Here is a 20800-nt window from a genome sequence, read left to right as displayed (position 1 = left end):
GTGAATTGATATGCAAGCATCTTATTATCAGGTCCAGAACTGCACAATGCACATCATCTTATGTATTGCTTTAATTGTTCTTTTTGAAATTATCGTCTACTTATCACAGGTGAGCCAAGGTTTGTGTACAGTGAGAAACACTGTTGCATATTACAGATAAAATGACTCTGTTTCTGCATGTTTTTCTTACAAATTTCAGGTATGTTGCAATGTTCAATGAGTTCCAAGATTTTCATTCTGTTTCAAGGGACAGTAATTGCAACAATACTTCAGTGCTTTGAGTACCAAGGCACTGTATTGTTTAACACACAGGCTTTCTCTGCACTTGAGCCAATGAAATGTATTTGAGAAAACTATGGGGAAGGCATTTGCCTATACAGCAGCATTATCCAGACATACGTAAATTCCCCCGGGGCAAGCAACATTATGGAGTGCTACCTGTTTGGCAATATGCAAATTAATTTCTCCTCCTTAAGCTGTTAAGATCCTGTCCATTAACTGCAGACAAACCTCAATGGACAAAAACTTTTATTTCAGCGTTCTCATAGCATAATGTATGAATAACTAAGTGTGGTTGAATGACTGTGCTGGTCAGGGGTTGATGGTGGGGTACTGTATTAACCATTATACAGTTTCAGACCTGGATAGTGTTCTCTTTGTAGGAGCACTATACTAACTCAAGTTTCTCTTACCTTTCAACCTAAATCTTTAAAAGGATTACAGTTTATCCTTAACTGTATTTTTTCCTAATTAAGAGGTGTTTCACTGACTGCTACTGCTCAATTTCCCAGACACAAACATGATAGCACATTGACATGTCAAAAGATTTAGATTAATTAAATGCACATTATGTGTATGGTGAGCATATTGAGACAAAGGTAGATGTAGCACCTGAAGAGCAACAGGCCCAGTGGCTCCACTTAAGATAACATTATCCATGCTGCTGTTTAAGAATTGACATCGATGTTTGGGCAACAACAAATGATGGCTAGTTTCATTGAAATTTAATGTGCATTATTCTTCAAATTTGTTTATCATCCAATTAATTTTCATTTTTCCACTTTTGCAACTAGTATGAAGTATCAGAGGATTCATTCTTTCAAAATATGTTGAATTTCTACAATTTTTCAGCCAAGGTAATGGCGGACCAGCTTCGGAAAGCACCCAACCGTGACCAGTAGGTATTCTGTAAAGCCTATTCACCTTACGTGCCAATAATATTTAAGTATAAAAATTGAGAATAACACACAAGGAATAGTATTAATACAGAGATCTGTTTTTGATGGTAGCTATTTTTTTAAAAGTGGTGATTTAATCAACTATAACAATATTTTCTCAGAATAATCTCTGATAAGATAGACCATATTCATATTAAGAATTTCAGTGTGCAGATGATGTTGTAGTATTCATTTATAAATAATATTATGGAAAAGATTTGCCAAATTCATGAGCTGGGAGCATTGTGGAGCTCTGGGGATCAGTGGGTCCTTCTGGATTTTCTCTATGTTTCGGTGACCCACTGACTTGCACATCCAAATTTCTAATTTGCACTCCAAGAGGCAGGGAGCACATAAAATCTGTTCTAACTTTTATCTACACCTTGTGAATTTTGCAAAAAAGTTGTTCAAAAGGTGTTCAGATTTATTGAAGCAATTTAAATATTGAACATATTTTCATTGAAAATTTTAGTGTTATGACATTAGGGTTTTAAGTTTTAGTGCAAAACTTAAGTATGTGAGCTGGAAAGAAATAAAAAAATGTTTTGATATCATTTTTAAATTAAAAGGATAAATTTCAGTTAACATTTTTTTTCAGAATGGAAGAGCAACTTATAAAAACATGTTGATAAATACCGTTATATTCTGTAGCATGTAATCAAAAAAAATCCCCTCCTGTACAGAATTTTATCCCTCAAAACATTCATTTAAATAAGGTAAACTATATTAGATTTACCAAAATAATGACAGGTACACAACGCAATTTATTCCCTGTGGAGCAATTCAAACATTTCTGAGAGACACATTAAGAATAATATGCGATAAAATGCTTTCTTTTTTGGAAGTAACTGGTATTTGTATGTTGTATTGTATTATAAATATGAATTAGCAGTGGTTCAAATGCTTAATAGTGTGCTTTTGCTCCTGACTATAGGTGGAGCATGACACCTCCTACAGTAAATGCCTATTACCTGCCAACAAAAAATGAGATAGTCTTTCCTGCTGGTATTTTGCAAGCACCATTCTATGCTAGAAGCAGTCCAAAGTAAGCGTGTTTTTTTAGAGCTATGATATTTTCATTAAGAATTAATCAAATAAAGATCAGATAAAATAACCAATATTCTTTTGTTTCTAATAATAGATCTCTGAACTTTGGAGGTATTGGAGTAGTGATGGGTCATGAATTAACACATGCCTTTGATGACCAAGGTACATAATAGATTCAAGCCCAGACATTCCAGCAGTATAATGAGACTGCTGGAACTTGGCAGGCACAAACTTGTGGCACCCATTTGTCCTCACCATGACCCCACCCAAATTCCAGCGATGAGAGTAGGAGGACTGGAGATGCACACCAGTACTTGCACTACGGCCCTGCATAATTTAGAGCAACATAACATCTCTCTATAATGAATGTCACAGGGCAGACATACGAAAGATTTTACAATAAAATCATCCAATGCTGCTGTGCTCCTGGAGGACTGATAGCCATTGATCTATCTAGAATTAATTGCCATTTGATCTGGTATTGGTAGGATTCGTAGACAATCCTGAATAACAAGTACACCTTGTGAAGTTGTCGTTTGCTTGTGTGAGGGAATATAACTGACGGGGAGGCAGGAGATTCCGATAGACATAATGGATAGAAGCTTAATGGTGTCTGAACGACGTGGGCTACAGCAAGATGTGTGGCAGAATTGGATGAGAAGTTTGACAAGGCAACCATGGCATCAGGAGCAACTTGCTCCATCTTTAATGCTTTTCAAAGGAATGTATGTGTTTCTCTTTGAATTAGTGGCAAAAAAAACTCTTCGAAACAAAAAACTCTATACAACTCTGACTTTGTCAAAGAAAAACTAGACTAAGTCCAGTAATAAATATAATGTTGTGACAAAGGGGTTCAAGGTAGAAGTAGTTCCCTTCCATTAAAAGTTCTCATAGTGAGCAACTAGCAAAATCTTTCAGAAATCTATTCTGTTTCAATTTCTTGCCATATAAAATAATCGAGTTGTAAGATGGTAGGATTTTGTTGTAATCACTGTGAGATGTTAATTAATATTCTTCTCTTGTACAGGCAGAGAATATGATAAAGATGGTAATTTACAACCATGGTGGCAAAATTCTTCAGTTGAAACTTTTAAAAATAAAACTGAGTGTATGGTTAATCAGTACAACCAGTATACAGTAAATGGAGAACATATCAATGGAAAACAAACATTGGGCGAAAACATTGCCGATAATGGTGGCCTCAAAGCTGCATATCATGTAGGTTAATAATTTTTCATATGTATATTTACAGTTAATGTGAAACCATTGATACCTTTTATTTCTTACATGCAATTCCTTTCCAAAGAGTTGTGAAGAAATCAGTGTTTGGGAGAATTAACAGTTTTTTAAAAAAAGTATACTGTAACCTAAGCAGCAAGTTTGGTAGAATAGATCTCGCTAGGAGAGTAGCCATACTGGAATAGAAATTCTTTTGAGGTAGTCACGCAATATAATCTGTCCATTGTACTGTTCATTCCGTATTCAGTCCCGTTACATCAAAGAACATGACATCAAAAGTGATGTATAACAGACAATTGGTTCAATGTTGCCTGTTTAGGCAAATTTCTAAAATCTAAGACAAATTTCTACCCTATACTTCTTTAAGCCTGGAAATATAGATATTAATCTGTTGGGTTAGCACATCTACTGGAAGTAAAATCAGGTTGTTGAAGAACTAATTTGCCATCTGAATTCTGATAGGAATGAGGAGGGTTGATTGATGTTGGAAAGGAAGAGAATCCAAATGTAAAAAATGAACTAGAATTTACAATTGCTTTTTGACTTCGTCACCCCCATATGTAACTGTCTTTCCAGAAGCTTTCAGGCTGCCTTCTGTGAAATGGGTTAGAAGAGCAGAGGGTGTGGGTAATATTGTGTGACCAGCCTTTCCACTGTTTATGCAGTGATTTCTCCTGCAAAAACAGATGATGATGGAGTCTACAATTGAGTTGATTGATGAGTCACTGTAATCATGAGTGTGTTAATGAGAGTAGAGCTCAAACTTAATGTCACACAATAAGTGAATTTATAGCTTCACATCTGCCCACTTGTGTTGGTAAAAGTAAAGTCACCATATTCACACAGGGCTGCTCTCTAATTATAGAGAGGCAATCGGTGGTGGTTTATTCTGAGGGTCACCATGCCTCTAACATGGGATGAGATTGAGAAGGTAGGTCCTTCATGGTAACCGCAGCCAGTGCAGGAATTGAACCTGTGCTATTGTTATCACTCTGCATTGCAAATCAGCTACCCAGGCAAGTGAACTACCCAACCTCACCTTTGTTAGTATATCCAGGCTGTAACTTGAAATATTCAGGATTCCATAATCACGCATGCTAATCACATGTTCAGACTGGTGAAACTGAATCTTTATAATACTTGAATGCATCAGTATTATGCACCCTAATGTGGTACTTTGTGCAAACAATACATTATAGCATAAATGGAAGAGGTGAAGTTGCTTGATATTATACCAGTGGCAGATCAATGTCATCTGTAAGGTGGAATGACAAGGATAGCAGTATTAAAAGTGGTTTGCCAGATTGAAAGACTTAATTTAAGGGATTTTGGACAGGTTTGGCACAGAGCATAGAGACATCCAAAGATCTTTATTAGAACAGAGATGGGAGAGAGTTAGGCAGATATCTTGAAAATGAGTTTCTTGAATAAGGAAATTATGTATCAACTACAGATCTAGCTTTTATTTTTTAATACTTACATACCTGCGCACATTCATTTTCTCAGTGTTGTTTGACAAATTTGTAAATTACCTGTAAACTTAATCCTGTTTTGGACAAATTTTCAGGCCTACAAAACATGGGTGAAACAGAATGGAGAAGAAAAACTATTGCCTGCAGTTGATTTGACCAACCATCAGCTCTTCTTTGTAGGATTTGCACAAGTAAGATATGTGAAAAGTCAATTGATTTGCTTTTTTTTATTCTCCATATTTAAATTGTTATTAAGTGTTCTGAAACTTCTCAATTCGTAACTTTTTGAAACCCTGTTTAAAAATAAAATCACTTTACAGTTATGCAGAGCAAATAATTTATACATTCACTTTGTTGATTATTCTAGCAAGGAGGTAGGATCAGTTGAAAGGTACTTGTACAACACTCACTATTTTCAACTATGAGAGAGAATATTTTAAAAATCTTTGAGTCATATTACTTCCAGCAATGTTGTTATTCCATTGAATATCATGATTGAAAACAGAAAATAATTATTTATTTAAATAAAGCTGGGGTACACTTAAGTTTCTTAAGTGAGTAATGTAAATTATATTGAAAGCAATTAACAATCACATACCTTTGTCATTGCAAATTCATAATTACTGGTGTAATTAAGGCAAATATGATAATTAGTTAAAACTAACACACTACAGTAACGTTTGTCTCATGAAACTTTTCGATAATCCAACGTTAAAAGGTTTGTCATAGATGCTATCACCTTATATTACTTGTTTACCTTTTCATAATTTTTTTAGATGATAGTAATGAAAAACTGACGGATTTTAATTTCTATCACCCTTACAGGTGTGGTGTTCTGTGCGCACACCAGAGAGTGCCCATGAAGGCCTCATTACAGATCCACACAGCCCAGCCAAATTTCGAGTTATTGGAACATTATCAAATTCCAAAGACTTTGCTGAACACTTCAATTGTGCAACAGGGACCCCGATGAATCCTGGAAAACAATGTGAAGTGTGGTAGCTGTGCATGTCCTAATGATGGACCTTTACACTGGATAGTTTTCACAGGAAGTCAAAAAGCTTTGAAACACTGACCTAAGAGGAATAAAAAATAAAAGAAAATGTACATTATATCACGCACTTTTTGTACCACAAATGTTAAAAGATTATTAAATGTTAAAAATGCATAGTCAATGTCTGTGTGTTTCACTAGCCTGTTACACACACTTCCTTAACATGGTAGAGCAATCTATAGCTTTGTTCTGAGGACGAGATAAGAGTGAAATAGTTTGTGTGCTAGAAAATCAATATGATCTAGTGTAAAGATTATACATTCATGCTTGTATGCCTGTGTGCATCATGACCACACAGAGTAACATCGTTCATATCATTAGAAGACAGCTTGTCCCTATACTTTGTGTACCATCAACTAAAAATTGCAGCCTGGCAATTGGCAGGCTTCAAGGTAGAATTTGAAATAAGTCTTAGACCAATTTGTACACTGCCACACAACTGAAGAGCTGAGGTATTGAAATCCCTGTCTTTAATATATTATCCTTGCTACTATGGTTACAGAGCAGACAGGAAGGCTAAGTTATACTGTTAGTTTGCATCAATGTGTTAATGTTGTGGGTGGGAGGGTCACAGATCTTTGTACATGTGTGCTCAAGTTCTGACTGATTAAAATCAGTGAAAACGAGAATTCTGAAGGCTAAGGCACACTTTGTATCTAAGCTGAAGAAATGTAATTTAAATTACAAACTTTAAATTAGTTCACTTTTAAAAATCATAAAATACCTAAAACTAACCTTTGCAAACTAATAATCTCATTTTAAAATTAAATGCTGTATGAAGACATTTAAAAGGTATTCAATCTTTGAGGAATTCTATAAGTTGAAAAAGAAGAGTGGAAGAAAGAAAGATATGAAAGTACAAGGCAGTGGTAATGGTATTATGATAACAATAAGCAAGGAGACTAAAGCAAGTTGAGAACTTTTAAAGTTTAGAAAATATGAATATCATTTTGCCCTTCAATCTATAGCTACCCTATGAATTTAATGCCCACTGTGGCAGATTTGGTGGTAGGCGGCATTTAATTAGATGGAAGGTGGGAGTGATAACCTCCATGCCTTCCCACTCTGTCGTGTGTAAGGTTCTAAATGGCCTTTGTATCCCAACACCAATTGGTGCCTCTAAATTGGCAATTAATGCCTTACTGCTCAACTGATGGTATTAACCAGGTTGGGGGAGAACACAACAAAAATCCAACTTGTGCAGGGTTGTTCACAGATTCATGGAGCGTCTTGTGTTTAAGGTCTCTCAAAGTTTCATGAAGGATCCAACATTTGCCCTTGCAGGCAAACTTCATCACTGCCCCACAATCCCTTACCTTCACTCACATGTATCCTGGGATCCAATGAGAATACTGGACCTTGGGTTAATATCATCCTGGCAATAGCACCACTTACCCAATGGCATTGCCATTCAATAGAACTGCCAGCCTCTGGCTACCAGCTCTCGCCTATAATATTTAATGCTTATTATTTATTAAATCATAGCTAATTGTACTGCTGCCTTTTCCTAAGAGTTTAATTTGAAGAAAAGTGTTTCAGTGGTACTTAGTTTGATCTTGTGAGTAAGACCACTGTCACATCCATTAAATACTGCCAATATGACAGGCTATCAACAATTATCCCCTTCTATATGGGGACTTGTCAGCTATATTCGCATCCCACTAAAGAAAGTTATGCTGTGGTTACCATTTATCCTGTAAGAAGGCTACTTTTTGATTAATCCAACATCTTTTAATATACTGCTTAGATCCAGCTTTTAATGTTTGTAAATGTTAGAACTATCTTCATCTCTACAACAGTTTTTTTTCTCCCCACTGATGTGGTAATATTGTATGACTTACCATAAAATATGGAAATCACAAGTAGAGTTATGGTTTTCCTATTTCCTTTGGGCAGATCTAACCTTCCAATTGTATTATCCTTCACGTGAAAATGTTCCTTTTTACTTCCCTTTTGGCCAAGTCTGTAGAGATTTGTTAGATATTACTTGTCCATTGGCTTGATCATCGTGTCTATAATGTTAATTATATAATAAAATCATGGCTCATTATATGGTTGCCTTTTCTGTAAAAAGTTTACTTCAAAAGAAACCAAAGACGTACTGCATTATATTGATTGGCTGCTTTGTCGGAACTGGTAGTGTACTAAGAATGTGCTTCAGTACAGGACATCAAGTTCATTAAAGTGATATGCTCTGCAATTTCCTGTTTCTATTAACTACCAACACCATTATGTCTGAGGATAGTTTTTATTTGAAGACCTATTTATTTAGTGGTGGTGGGAATTTATAGCCCCGTACAACCGAACAGTTGACCGTGATACTGACTGTGTCTATTTTTGCACATCCAGTGCTTACTTTATTCATAAACTATTCACCAACATCAGGGACTCTTCATGAACAAGGGAGGTATTGAAAATACATTTATTGTGCAAAATAATAAATGATTAAAGAGACATTTCCATATAACAAGTTTTCTCAAAGCCAGAAAATTATGTGATGGTCAATGCAAATAATGCAAAGTACAACAAATGCTGACCTTACATTAACCCAAGCCTACTTATAAATGTATAAATTACTCAGCCATTTGTGGTAGGATAAAAAGGTGGAAACTGTTCCAACCCTTTGAGAACAAGTGCTGTGGTAGAGGTCAGTGTGGCATCTGCTGGTTCAGAAATAGGGTGCCAAAGTGAAAAGAGGAGGTGGCTTCTTCTATTAAAACTTTATTTTCCCTCTCAGGTTTTCAGTTCACCCACAATGAAATGTTTCCCTTTTCTTGATGAGGTTCCCTCCCCCCCAAGATCCAACAGCATCACCTTAATATTTGGACAACAACCTGGTGGATCTAGGATCCCCTTCAACTGTGATCATCTCCTTTGGAATTGTTCTCCAGTGGCTGGTATTTTCACAATAAGATGTATTCAGATTTAGGAGTTCCTGTTTCTGTAAGTACCATATTCAATAGTGATGAAATCTGAGCAAATAACTCGAGGCGTAACCCATTAAAAAATTTCCTCTTGCAACAAATGAACATTTCTATTCGTCAATATTTTATGCAATAAACAGATGAAATGTAAAACAGATTGATTTATTGGTTGTATTTATAGAGCTTTAATATTTTCATACAAAATCTACTGACCTTTTGCTGCTTAACATGTATTGGTTGTTATTTACGTCTGAAACAGCCCAACTTTTCAAATGTAATTTATTAGAGCACACAATTGTATGTGCAATAGTTTTATTTAGCATTTGAACATTTAGCATTTTGAAAAATGGCTGAAAAATCAATTTAAAGTTGAGAGATTGACTAGATAAAAATGGCTTATCCTTCAATCACATTAACCAGCTTTAAGTCAGTTACTATTTTGATTCTGTAGTTGTTTACTATTGAGATTTTTAATTTACTCGAGATTAAAATTATGTCACGCAAGAGTTTTTGGTGCTCAAACAAGAAACACCGATTGCCTGAACTGGCCATGTTTCCATTGTGCCCAAAGTCATAGAATTACCACTAAATTTTATAGCACCATTTTGAAACGCATGTATTGTTATGATATACCTGATTTTAATTATGTGTGTTATTTCCATTCAACTTTGGAAGCTAGAACATGCTGTCAGTTTAGAATATCTCACAATAGTGTAAATCACTGTCACACTAATAGTTGAGATGTTAAGTTTTGTGTTACAAATCTTAATTCTAACACAATCCTTTGGGCAACTAATCCTTGAATTCAACCAGTTTCTTTTTTAATATGTCAAATAATGAGTAAAGCATTATTATGTTGAAAATAATTGTTATTTGCTTTGGTTTCTGTGGAAAAATTGATGTAGAGTGGTATTAAAGCAGCATTTATATACGCACTAATAAAACACTCAATATCTTAAAATTTCTGTGTTGGTTACTAAAGAATACATTTTACTGTTCATGGATATTGAGAGAATCATTCCATGCTCATTCTAATGCGCACAGCATGAAAATGCAGAATACTGACTTTCAACGCATTTCTTAAGAAAAAGATCACTAATGGACTGTACTTTTCCAGAACCTTAAAAGACAAGAGGAACATTGATCAAAATGAAGAAAATGTTATATCTGCCTTTTGCAAACTGCTTTTGCTTTGAATAAATACTAATGCACGTTGCATTACATTTAGTAACAATAACAGTAAATTTAACCTTGAACCTTTTTAACTTTTCATCTTAGTGAAGTTTTAAGATGAAAACTTAATCTTTATTCAATAACCTTTTGAAAATTAAATTGGAAATTAATGTGTTCTGTACAGTGGTGTTAACAGATATTAACTTACAATTGCCTACTGGATGTTTAAAATTCATTGGAATTGGCTGCTGCATGAGTATATGTATTTTAATATTTGACAATATTACCCTCCAGTGGCCATTTGAACAACTACAACTTACTATTTGTCGGGTAGGATGAACTGTCTACACAGTTAGCTGTTAAGCCCCTTAGGATTGTTTTTTGCTGAAATACTGTAATTCAAATTAAGTTTGGTGGATTGCACTGTTGAGCTATATATCATACACGCACCTTTTGAATATGCATTTGTTAGGCATAAGACATCAGATTAAAATTGTCAATAATATTTTAAAGTGAATTATTTTTTCACATCTTGGTAACCTGACTTTCTCAATGAGTTGATGTTTTATGTGCAGCAACTGATGTGCCTCCTTCAACAATGAGCCTCTAACTGACCTTGAAGAATGACATTTTCCTCAAAGACTACCTGAGCAATGGCCTAAAACTTCCAGGACAAGTGAAACATACCTTAGCAGGTGGTTGGAGTCATACCTGACACATAGGAAGATAGTCAAGGTTGTTGGAAGACAATCATCTCAGCTCCAGGACATCTCTGCAGGAGTTCCTCAGGGTAGCGTACTCAGCCCAACCATTTTCAGCTGCTTCATCACTGACCTTCCCTCCATCATAAGGTCAGAAGTGGGGATGTTCGCCGATGATTGCACAAGGTTCAGCACCATTCGTGACTCCTCAGATACTGAAGCAGTCCGTGTTCAAATGCAGCAAGATCCGGACAATATTCAGGCTTGGGCTGACAAGTGGCAAGTGACATTCGCACCACACAAATGCCATGCTATGACCATCACCAATAAGAGACAATCTAACTGCCACCCCTTGACATTCCAAGGTGTTACCATCACTGAATCCCCAACTATCAACATCCTGAGGGTTATTGACCAGAAACTCAACTGGACTCACCACAAACATAGTGGCTACAAGAGCAGATCAGATGCTAGGAACACTGTGGCGAGTAACTCACTTCCTGACTCCACAAAACCTGTCCACCATCTACAAGGCACAAGTCAGGAGTGTGATGGAATAGTCCCCACTTGCCTGGATGGGGGCAGCTCCAACAACACTGAAGAAGCTTGACACGAATCAGGACGAAGCAGCCCGCTTGATTGGCACTACATCCACAAGCATCCACTACCTCCACCACAGACACTCAGTATATACTGCTGCTACTATCTACAGGATGCACTGCAGAAATTCACCAAAGATCCTCAGACAGCACCTTCCAAACCCACGACCACTTCCATCTAGAAGGACAAGGGCAGTAGACATATGGGAACACCACCACCTCCAAGTTCCCCTCCGAGCCACTCACCATCCTGACTTGGAAATATATCACCGTTCCTTCACTGTCACTTTGTCAAAATCCTGGAATTCCCTCCCTAATAGCATTGTGAGTCAACCTACACCAGGAGGACTGCAACGGTTCAAGAAGGCAGCTCACCGCCACCTTCTCAAGGGCAACTAGCGATTGGCAAGAAATACTGGCCAGCCAACAATGCCCACATCCCACAAATGAATAGAAAAAAAATTTTAACAGCCATATTCCAAATTGGAAACTGGCCAGAAATAATCCTACAGGTGATATGTCATTTCACTTTCTTTCCTCCCTCTTTCTTTTCCTGTCCAAATACCATTTTTACCTTTAGCCCTGTTATTTTAAATTGTTAATGGCAGAGCTTCAAACATGCAAATCAGTTTTGTTCATGAAATTAATATTATTTGTCAAGCCTGTGGGGGAGAAAAGGAAAGTCAATATTATACATTGAACAAGATTCACTCTTTCTATTTTATAATATTTATATTATATTCTATATTATTCAATGAGATTGTCGCTGATCTGTGATCTATCTCCATATACCTCCCTTTGGCCCATGTATTAATACCTTTGCTTAACAAAAAATTTACCTACCTTAATTTTAAAATTAACAACTGATCCAGCATCACTGCTGTTTGTGGAAAAGAGTTCCTTACATTTACCATGTTACGTGTGTAGAAGTGCTTCCTAACATCTCCTCTGAATGGTCTCACTAATTCTCAGAACAATAGTTCTATTGTAATTGCTTTGATTGTTTCTAAAAGGGAGTAAATGTGTGTAGTGAATTTTTAATTGGGCTCACATGCCTGGAGTAGATTGATATTCACGTAAAAATTAGCTTTCAAAAATCAGCAGACTTGCCTCCGAGCTGTATTGAAATTATTTATGATAGGACATCTTTACTGGCAACTTCTGAGTAAGGAATTTGTACAACAGCATGTGTGAAACAAAATAATTTATAGTTGTTTTGCAATTTGCCTCTTTTGAAAACTATTGATAAAAATAAACAATTTTAAAATTAATCTCCTTCTCTTCAGGTACAGTTCTATGGGTCCTAATGCACCCTATTATCTGTGGATGGGCCTAGATGCTTAATTTCTGACAGACTATTCAACTACGGAAACTACAATTGTGTTCCCCACCCCGTGGTGTGCATACATATATTTCCAGAAAGGTTACTGGACAACAATCACAAGAACGAACTCTGGTTTATTGCTGCACTGTACAAAACATTGAACCTAAGGTTTTGGAGTAAATCTGTAGCTTGGGTTGTGGGTGTTGAGGTTGGTTGGCTTGCTGAGCTGGTTTGTTGTTCTGCATTGGCTCGCCAAACTGGTTTGTTGTTCCGCAGATGTTTCGTTACCGTGCTTGGTAACATCCTCAGTGCAGCCTTTGATGAAGCGTCGGTGTGTTTTCCCGCCTGGTTTTTAAACTCTGGGTCCGTTGCGATGGATTGCCTCACTTCCAGGTTTCCTCCGTAGTGGAATGTATACAGGGTCGAGTTCAATGTGTTTATTAATAGCATACTTTGTGGAGTGCCATGTTCTGCGGAACAACAAACCAGCTCGGCGAGCCAACCAACCTCAAAACCTAATTGTAGCATTTATACTAAAGCTGACATTTCCTGAACTAATTGGGGATGACTCCCTTCCACTGTTACGGTGAGTCCATAGGTAGCTGTACAGTCTGATGCGGCTTCCATAGACTCTGCCACACTTGGAGCAAAAGGTGATTGTGGGAAGGGGTGGGTTGAGTGTTGGTGTGGCAGTGCGCTCCTTACCCTTTTTTTGCCTGGCTTCCACTTCCTCCCTGACGGCAAGTCTCAAGGTGCTCGATGCCTTCCTGGATGCTCCTTCTCTACTTTGGACAGTCTTGGGCTAGTGATTCCTAGATTTTGGTGGCACTGCTGCACTTTGCCAGTGATGCTTTGAGGGTATCCCTGAAATGTTCCCTCTGTCCCCTCGGGCTCGCCCACCATTTCAGATTACTAATTGTAGCATTTATACTCCAGCTGACATTTCCCAACTCAGCCTGTACAACATGGTATCTTCCATGTCTGTACTGCTCAATTATTCAACTCAGTAAGTGACCTTGAAGGATCCACCTCCACAGTTAACCAGAACAATTTAAACAGAAAAGGAAGCAATAACATTCAAACAGTTCTGAATGCCAATTAAAATCATAAGACATTTGAACAGAAGTAGACTATTCAACCCATCAAGTGCTCCACCAGTAGGATCATGGCTAATCCGATAATTCTCAACTCTACTTTCTTGCCTTTTATCCCCACAACCCTTGATTCCCTTACTGATTAAAGATCTGTCTATCTCAGCCTTGAATATACTTAAGGACCCAGTGTGAAGAGCCCTCTGGTAAAGAATTTCACAAATTCACAATACTCAGAAGAAATTCGTCCTTATCTCTGTGTTAAATGTTGACTACAGGACTCAAAACTCCATTTTTGATTTTATAACGGATAATGCGTCCTCTTGGCAGAGTGTATTTTCAAAACAAACTATTTTCATTATCATCTTTAGAATTAAATGTTTCATTTACATGTGTTACCACTTCTGTGATCCATTTGAAACTAATGAAGCTGTAGAATCAGATAGGTGGCAGTGTCAGGTGCCATAAACACCAACAGGGTAAAAAGTCTTTTTGAAGGGCAAACCATAATGAGGGACATCAAAAATGCACTGGAAGGCTATTGTTAGATATGCAAGAAAAAGAATTTTATTCTAGAGTAATCCTAACATCTGCACAACAGCAGCAGATGACTGAATTATGCTTTCGAATTTTGGTCCTTGTAGCCACAATTGGTTTATGTTTTTTTGGGATACAAACTAACCTGACAGAACAATGTGACAGTTTGGTAAAATTTCAAGAAATGCTTTTCTGGTTTGAAAGCTACTGGTTTCCATACCCATCTCAGCCTATTAGTTACTATAAACTCATGCTTGCTTTAGTTGCCTTGGAAATTTTAACGTTTGATGATTGTGTTCAACAGAAAGTATATGATTAGCAGCCTCCCACAAATTTAATTTCTATTGAGGTGTTGAACAGGCAGCAAATCAGTTTTCACCTATTTCATAATGTTGACAAATGGTAAATTTACCACAGATTTTTCCCACCCTCTTGTAAAAAAAGATAGAAATTAAGAAAGAAAAAAAAATATAGCGATGACAGACGTTAGGTAGTAAATACAATTGCGAACCAAGCTGAACACAGAAGGTTCAGAAGGTGAAAAAGCCACAAAGAGGGACTGAGAGAAAAGACTGACTGCAAACATAAAAGAAAATCCCAATGTCTTCTAAATCGATAGTAAAGAGGTGGTAAAAGGTGGAGTTGGGGCAATTAGGGACCAAAAAGGGGATTTACACTTAGAGGCAAAGGGCATGACTGAGGTGTTAAATGAATACATTGCATCTGTCTTTACCTATTAGGACAGATGCTACTCAGGCCATTGTGACACAGGAGAAAACTCTGTAACTAGAAGGGTCTAAAATTGATAAGGAGGAGGTATTGGATAAGCTGTTAGTATGTCAAGTTGGTAAGGCACCAATGGGTCTGGATGTGATGCATCCAGGAACATTGAAGGAAGTGAGAATGGAAATTGCAGAGTAATTGGCAATAATCTTTCGATCTTCCCTTGAATCGCAGGTAGTGGCAGGGGACTGGATATTTTCAAGCCTTGTTCAAAAAACTATTGTAAAGATCAGCCAAACAAGTACAGACTAGTTAATTTAACTTCCGTGGTGGGGAAACTTCTAGAAACAATTATTCAGAATAGAATTAATAATAACATGGAAAAATGTGATATGAGTTAAGAGAGCATGGATTTGTTGAGGGAAAGTAGTGTCTAACCTACCTGATAGATTTTTTTTTGAAGAGGCAAGAGAGAGGGTTGATGCTTTTTCTAATAATTTCAAAATTTGTTAAACAGAACACAGGAGAATTGTAAACAGTGAGGACAGTATAAAAGTTGAAAAGGGTATTGACATGTTGGTAGATATATGGGCAGAAACGTGGCAGCTGAAGTTCAATGCAGAGAAGTGATACGAAGAACATGGACAATATAAAGTAAAGGGTACTACTCTAAAGGATACTACTAGAGAAACTTTGCTGTCAGAACAGCTAGGGGAGCTGTGAATAGAGAATACAATATGCTATGCTTCATAAATATCGGCATATAGAGTACAAGGGCATGATGGACAGATTAAAGACACTGGTTAGACCTCAGCTGGAGTATTGTGTACAGTTCGGGGCAGCACACAATACAGAGAATGTGAATGTATTAGAAAGGAGTGCAGAAGAGGTTTACGAAAATACTTCTACGAGTGAGACATTTCAGTTAAGATGAAAGACAGGAGAAATTGAGATTGTTTCCCTTGCAGAGAGGAAGGCTCAGAGGAAATTTGATATAAGCTTTCAAAACCATTAGGGGTCTTGACAGAATGGATGAAACTGGTCCCACCTGTAAACTGATTTAGTATTGGAGGGCATAGTTTTAAAGTGTTTTGCAAATGAAGCAAATGTGAGTGATTACGGTTTGGAATGCACTGCCTGGAACTGTGTAGGAGCCAGTTTCAATTGAGGTATTCAAAAGGACATTGAATAATTATTTAGTAAAACAAAATGTGGCAGGGTTATTGGAGGAAAGGCAAGAAATTGGCATAAAGTTGAAATGCTGAGAGAGCCAGTGAAACCACAATGGGCCAAGGGGCCTCCTCTGCACTGTAAGAATTCTCGAGATGTGAATATTAGACGTTAAAGGGAGACCAAATTGTTTCATTGGGAAGAATGAACTAAGTGTTTACACTTAGTGACAACAGCAGCAGCCTATGTATTAGTGGTGAATAGACAGAGTCTTCAATGTACCAGAAAAACAAATTGAGAATTTTGGGTTTTAAATAGTTACACTTCAAACTTTTTTTCTTTATTCTATATTTATTAACGAGATGAGGACGTCGCTGGCTAGGCAGCATTTACTGTCTTTCCCTAATTGCCCAGAGGACAGTTCAGAGTCAACCACATTGCTATGGGTCTGGAGTCACTTGTAGGGCAGACCAGGTAAGGATGGCAGTTTCCTTCCCTAAAGGGCATTAGTGAACCAAGTGGGGTTTTTCCTGACAATCGACAATGGATTCATGGTTATCATTAGATTCTTAATTCCAGATATTTTATTGGATTCAAATTCCACCATCTGCCGTGGCGGGATATAAACCCGGGTCCCCAGAACATTATCTGGGTCTCTGGATTAACAGTCCAGTGATAATACCACTACGCCATTGCCTCACTTTTACTTTACTTCCAAAGTAAAAGACAATTAGGGTATAAGGATAGTTAAATCAACCTTTTCTCCTGGTTACGAGACCAAAATGATTTACTTTGCTATGGAGATGGGCTTTGTGAGGGGAAGAGTCTAAGCTATTCCTGCAGAAAATTCAAAGCCAAGGTTAGTCTGCCAAGATCTGGCTGGGAGACAGAGATAGAGGCTGAAAGTCTCTATATTTCACCAAAAGAAACAGAAATGTGTGCTCATGCTCACATTGGAAGGACTCAAGTTCATGATGAGTTAAAATGAGGCTGGAAGATTCATCCAGTTTATGCTACAGTAGGAAACTCCAGTGAAAAACCTCACTGTCAAAGACAGTTCTAAGATTAGAAGTTCCAAGCTGAGAAAGGAAAAGAGCAGAAGTAAACCCTTGAGAATCACTTTGGACTGGTTCTGGGAGAATATGATCTCTAGTTAAAGGATAGTACAACTTATAACTATGTTTTTTTTTAAATTTTGTTTGTGATAAAATGAAAAGCACTGTTCTGGAGTTTAAAGTACAAGTTCCTGTGAAGGTAATGTTTAGTCAGAACACCTACGCTCAGTTCGCAATAAACAACTGCACCTCCCAGTCGCGAACCATTTCAACTCCCCCTCCCATTCCTCAGACGACATGTCCATCCTGGGCCTCCTGCAGTGCCACAACGATGCCACCCGAAGGTTGCAGGAACAGCAACTCATATTCCGCTTGGGAACCCTGCAGCCCAATGGTATCAATGTGGATTTCACAAGCTTCAAAATCTCCCCTCCCCCTACCGCATCCCAAAACCAGTCCAGCTCGTCCCCGTCTCCCTAACCTGTTCTTCCTCCCACCTATCCCCTCCTCCCACCTCAAGCTGCACTCCCATCTCCTACCGACTAACCTCATCCCGCCCCCTTGACCTGTCCGTCCTCCCTGGACTGACCTATCTCCTCCCTACCTCCCCACCTACACTCACCTTTACTGGCGCCATCCCCGCCTCTTCGACCTGTTTGTTTCCTCTCCACCTATCCCCTCCTCTATCCATCTTCTATCCGCCTCCCACTCTCTCCCTATTTATTTCAGAACCCCCTTCCCCTCCCCCTTTTCTGATGAAGGGTCTAGGCCCGAAACGTCAGCCTCTCTGCTCCTATTGCTGCTGCTTGGCCTGCTGTGTTCATCCAGCCCTGCACCATGTTTAGTCAATACTGCTTTTAGTCTTTCGTTACACTAAACATTTTTTTCTTTATTCATTCACAGGATGAGGCTAGGCATCATTTATTGCCCATCCCTAATTGCCCAGAGGGCATTTAAGAACAATGCTGTGGGTCTGGAATCACATATAGCCCAGACCAGATAATGATCGCAGTTTCCTTCTGAACCAGATGGGACTTTCTGACAATCGACAGTGGATTCATAGTCATCATTACACAATTTTTTTTAAATTGAATTCAAATTCCACCATCTATCATGGTGGGATTCAAACCCAGGTTCCCAGAACATTATCTGGGTCTCTGGATTAACAGTCCAGTGATAATGCCACTAAGCCATCACCTTCCCATTTTTAAAACATGAACAATTGTAGTGTGATCTATTCAGCTATTAACTAGAAGTTTATCTTTCTTTCTACAGTTTTCAGTCTCTATTGGGTTTGTAATACCTTTCTAAGGTGTGGAACTCAGAACTGCTCATAATACATCAGGTGTGGTCTGACCAGGCCTTGGTTTTTTTCTTTTTATATATCCAGAAGTGTTCTTACACACCTGAATGTTTTTCCACCTTCACCAAAACACCTGTGGTATTTTTTCCAATCTATTAACCATCAACAGTAAATCCCCTGTGTTTTCTGATTGATTAATTTAGATGTAAAGCCTGTTAAGGGACAATGCAGACCATCAAAGGGGAGGGACAGGTAGGGATAGGAGGAGGGGAGCTAAATGAAAATGGAGTTGGAAGTGGAGATAAAATACCATAGCTTCCTGTAGTGTCCACCTCTCTCTAAAGGTGTTGAGAATATTGGTGGACACCGAAATCAGGCCTTGTATATCTGAAACATGACTTCCACCACCTCTCCCTTTGTAATCTAGTCCTGTAAATAGCAAAGTCAGCATTCCATTAGATGTTTTTTGAATATATACTGTACTCGTTCTTTACATTTTATTCATCTTTGTACCTGAACTCAAAAATATCTGAATCACCACTGATTCTCACTTTCCACCATTCAGAAAACAGCCTATTCTGTGCCTCAAGTTGTAAACTGGATGATATGACATTTGCCTAGACTGACATCCATTTGGCAGAGTTACGCATACTCGTGGGCTATTCATACCTCTTTGTACTTTTTATGCCTCATTTACACTGTTCATAATCATATCTATCTTAGTGTCATTGGCTAATTTGACTACGTAGCTTTCTGGCCTATCTAAATAGTTAATGTAGTGAATAGCTGAGGCCTCAGAGTGGGCAACACCAGTAGTCACATCTGCCAACTGGAATACCTGTCCATTATCTCTTACTGCTTAGTCAATTTCCTAACCAGGTCAATAATTTGTCTTCACTCAATGAGCTAAATTTAGCTAACAGTTTCTCATAAGGGACCTGATCACATCATCTTGAAATTCATGTAAATAACATCCATGAATATTTTCAGTCTATTACTCAAGCAACATCTTCAGAAAACAATCAATCAATCAATCAGACACTACTCTTTTTTATTCATTTGTGGGATGTGGGTGTCACTGGTTAGGCCAGCATTTATTGCCTATTCCATATTACCCTTGAGAAGGTGGCAGTGAGCTGTCTTCTTGAACTGCTGCAATTTACCTACTCTTTGACAAATCCATACCAGCTCTGGTCAGTTGAAAAATCTCAAAGTGATTTAACTTTCATGGCATTCTAATTATAAATGCTAGCAATTTCCTGATAACAGATCTTTAGACTACTCATCTAAGATTCCCTGGTGTCCATCTCCCAGATTTCTTAAATAGTGGAGTGGTATAATTCTTGATATCACATGGGATGAATCGAATTACCTGAAAACTGGCTTCTGTGATGATGAGAACTTCAGGAGGAGGCCGAGATCAATTTTCCGTTCAACATCCAGGCTGAAGGTGGTTGCAAATGCTTCAGTTCTGTCTTTTGTTATGACATAATTAAACTAAATGTTGCCAGTTGATGGATAAGAGAATATTAATCATCTTGTACAGATCTAATTTTGTTTTGTACTAAGCATTAAATTGAAATCCACAGTTTAAATTCTAAAGTTGCCAGCCTTCATCAAGGTTTTCACAATGTTTCCACTGGAAGAGCAGTTCAGCTTAGTTAAAGAAGCAGCTGAGACAGATACCTCAGTAACTGGATCAATGAGGCCTTTCGTATTCCTGCAATGTAGTGTGCCATACAATAGGAAGTTAGACCATAAGGAATAGGAACAGGAATAGGCTGTTCAGCCCCTTGAGCCTGCTCCGCCATTCAATAGCATCATGGCTAATCCAATATTCCTCTTTCCTATCCAAATTTCCTATCTGTTCTCTGTAACGTTTAATTCCCCTACTGGTCAAGAATCTGTCTATCTCAGCCTTAAATATACACAAGGACGCTACCCCCACAGCTCTCCGTGGCAACGAGTTCCAAATACTCACAACCCTCTGAGAAAACAAATTCCTCCTCCTCTTGCTATAACTTCTTTAATAAAAGCTTCTAGCACTTTCCCTCTGACAAATAAGCTTAACAGCTTGTAATTTGTTGCTTTTGTCTTCTTCCTTCATTTGAATGAATTTCTTACTTTTGCTCTTGTAATATAAACAAGATACACACACACACACACACACT

At 37.8% G+C, this 20800-nt stretch overlaps 1 protein-coding gene across 3 annotated transcripts in view; it reads left to right on the top strand.

Moving 5' to 3' along the window:
• Positions 1-6143, top strand: part of LOC109932882 (endothelin-converting enzyme 2-like) — a 153417-nt gene extending 147274 nt beyond the window's left edge. For all 3 annotated transcript variants that reach the window (XM_048604271.1, XM_048604273.1, XM_048604272.1), the window contains exons 14-19: positions 1074-1177; positions 2152-2262; positions 2359-2426; positions 3292-3482; positions 5071-5166; positions 5801-6143. In XM_048604271.1, coding sequence (XP_048460228.1) covers positions 1074-1177; positions 2152-2262; positions 2359-2426; positions 3292-3482; positions 5071-5166; positions 5801-5977 — 747 coding nt within the window. In that variant the 3' untranslated portion in view covers positions 5978-6143. The remainder of the gene's footprint in view (positions 1-1073; positions 1178-2151; positions 2263-2358; positions 2427-3291; positions 3483-5070; positions 5167-5800) is intronic.
• Positions 6144-20800: the final 14657 nt, after the last annotated feature.

Source organism: Rhincodon typus, chromosome 13, assembly GCF_021869965.1.
Source record: "Rhincodon typus isolate 14 chromosome 13, sRhiTyp1.1, whole genome shotgun sequence".
NCBI lineage: Eukaryota > Metazoa > Chordata > Chondrichthyes > Orectolobiformes > Rhincodontidae > Rhincodon > Rhincodon typus.
Note: the sequence above shows the minus strand (reverse complement) of the source record. Positions and strands in the feature narration are given on the sequence as shown.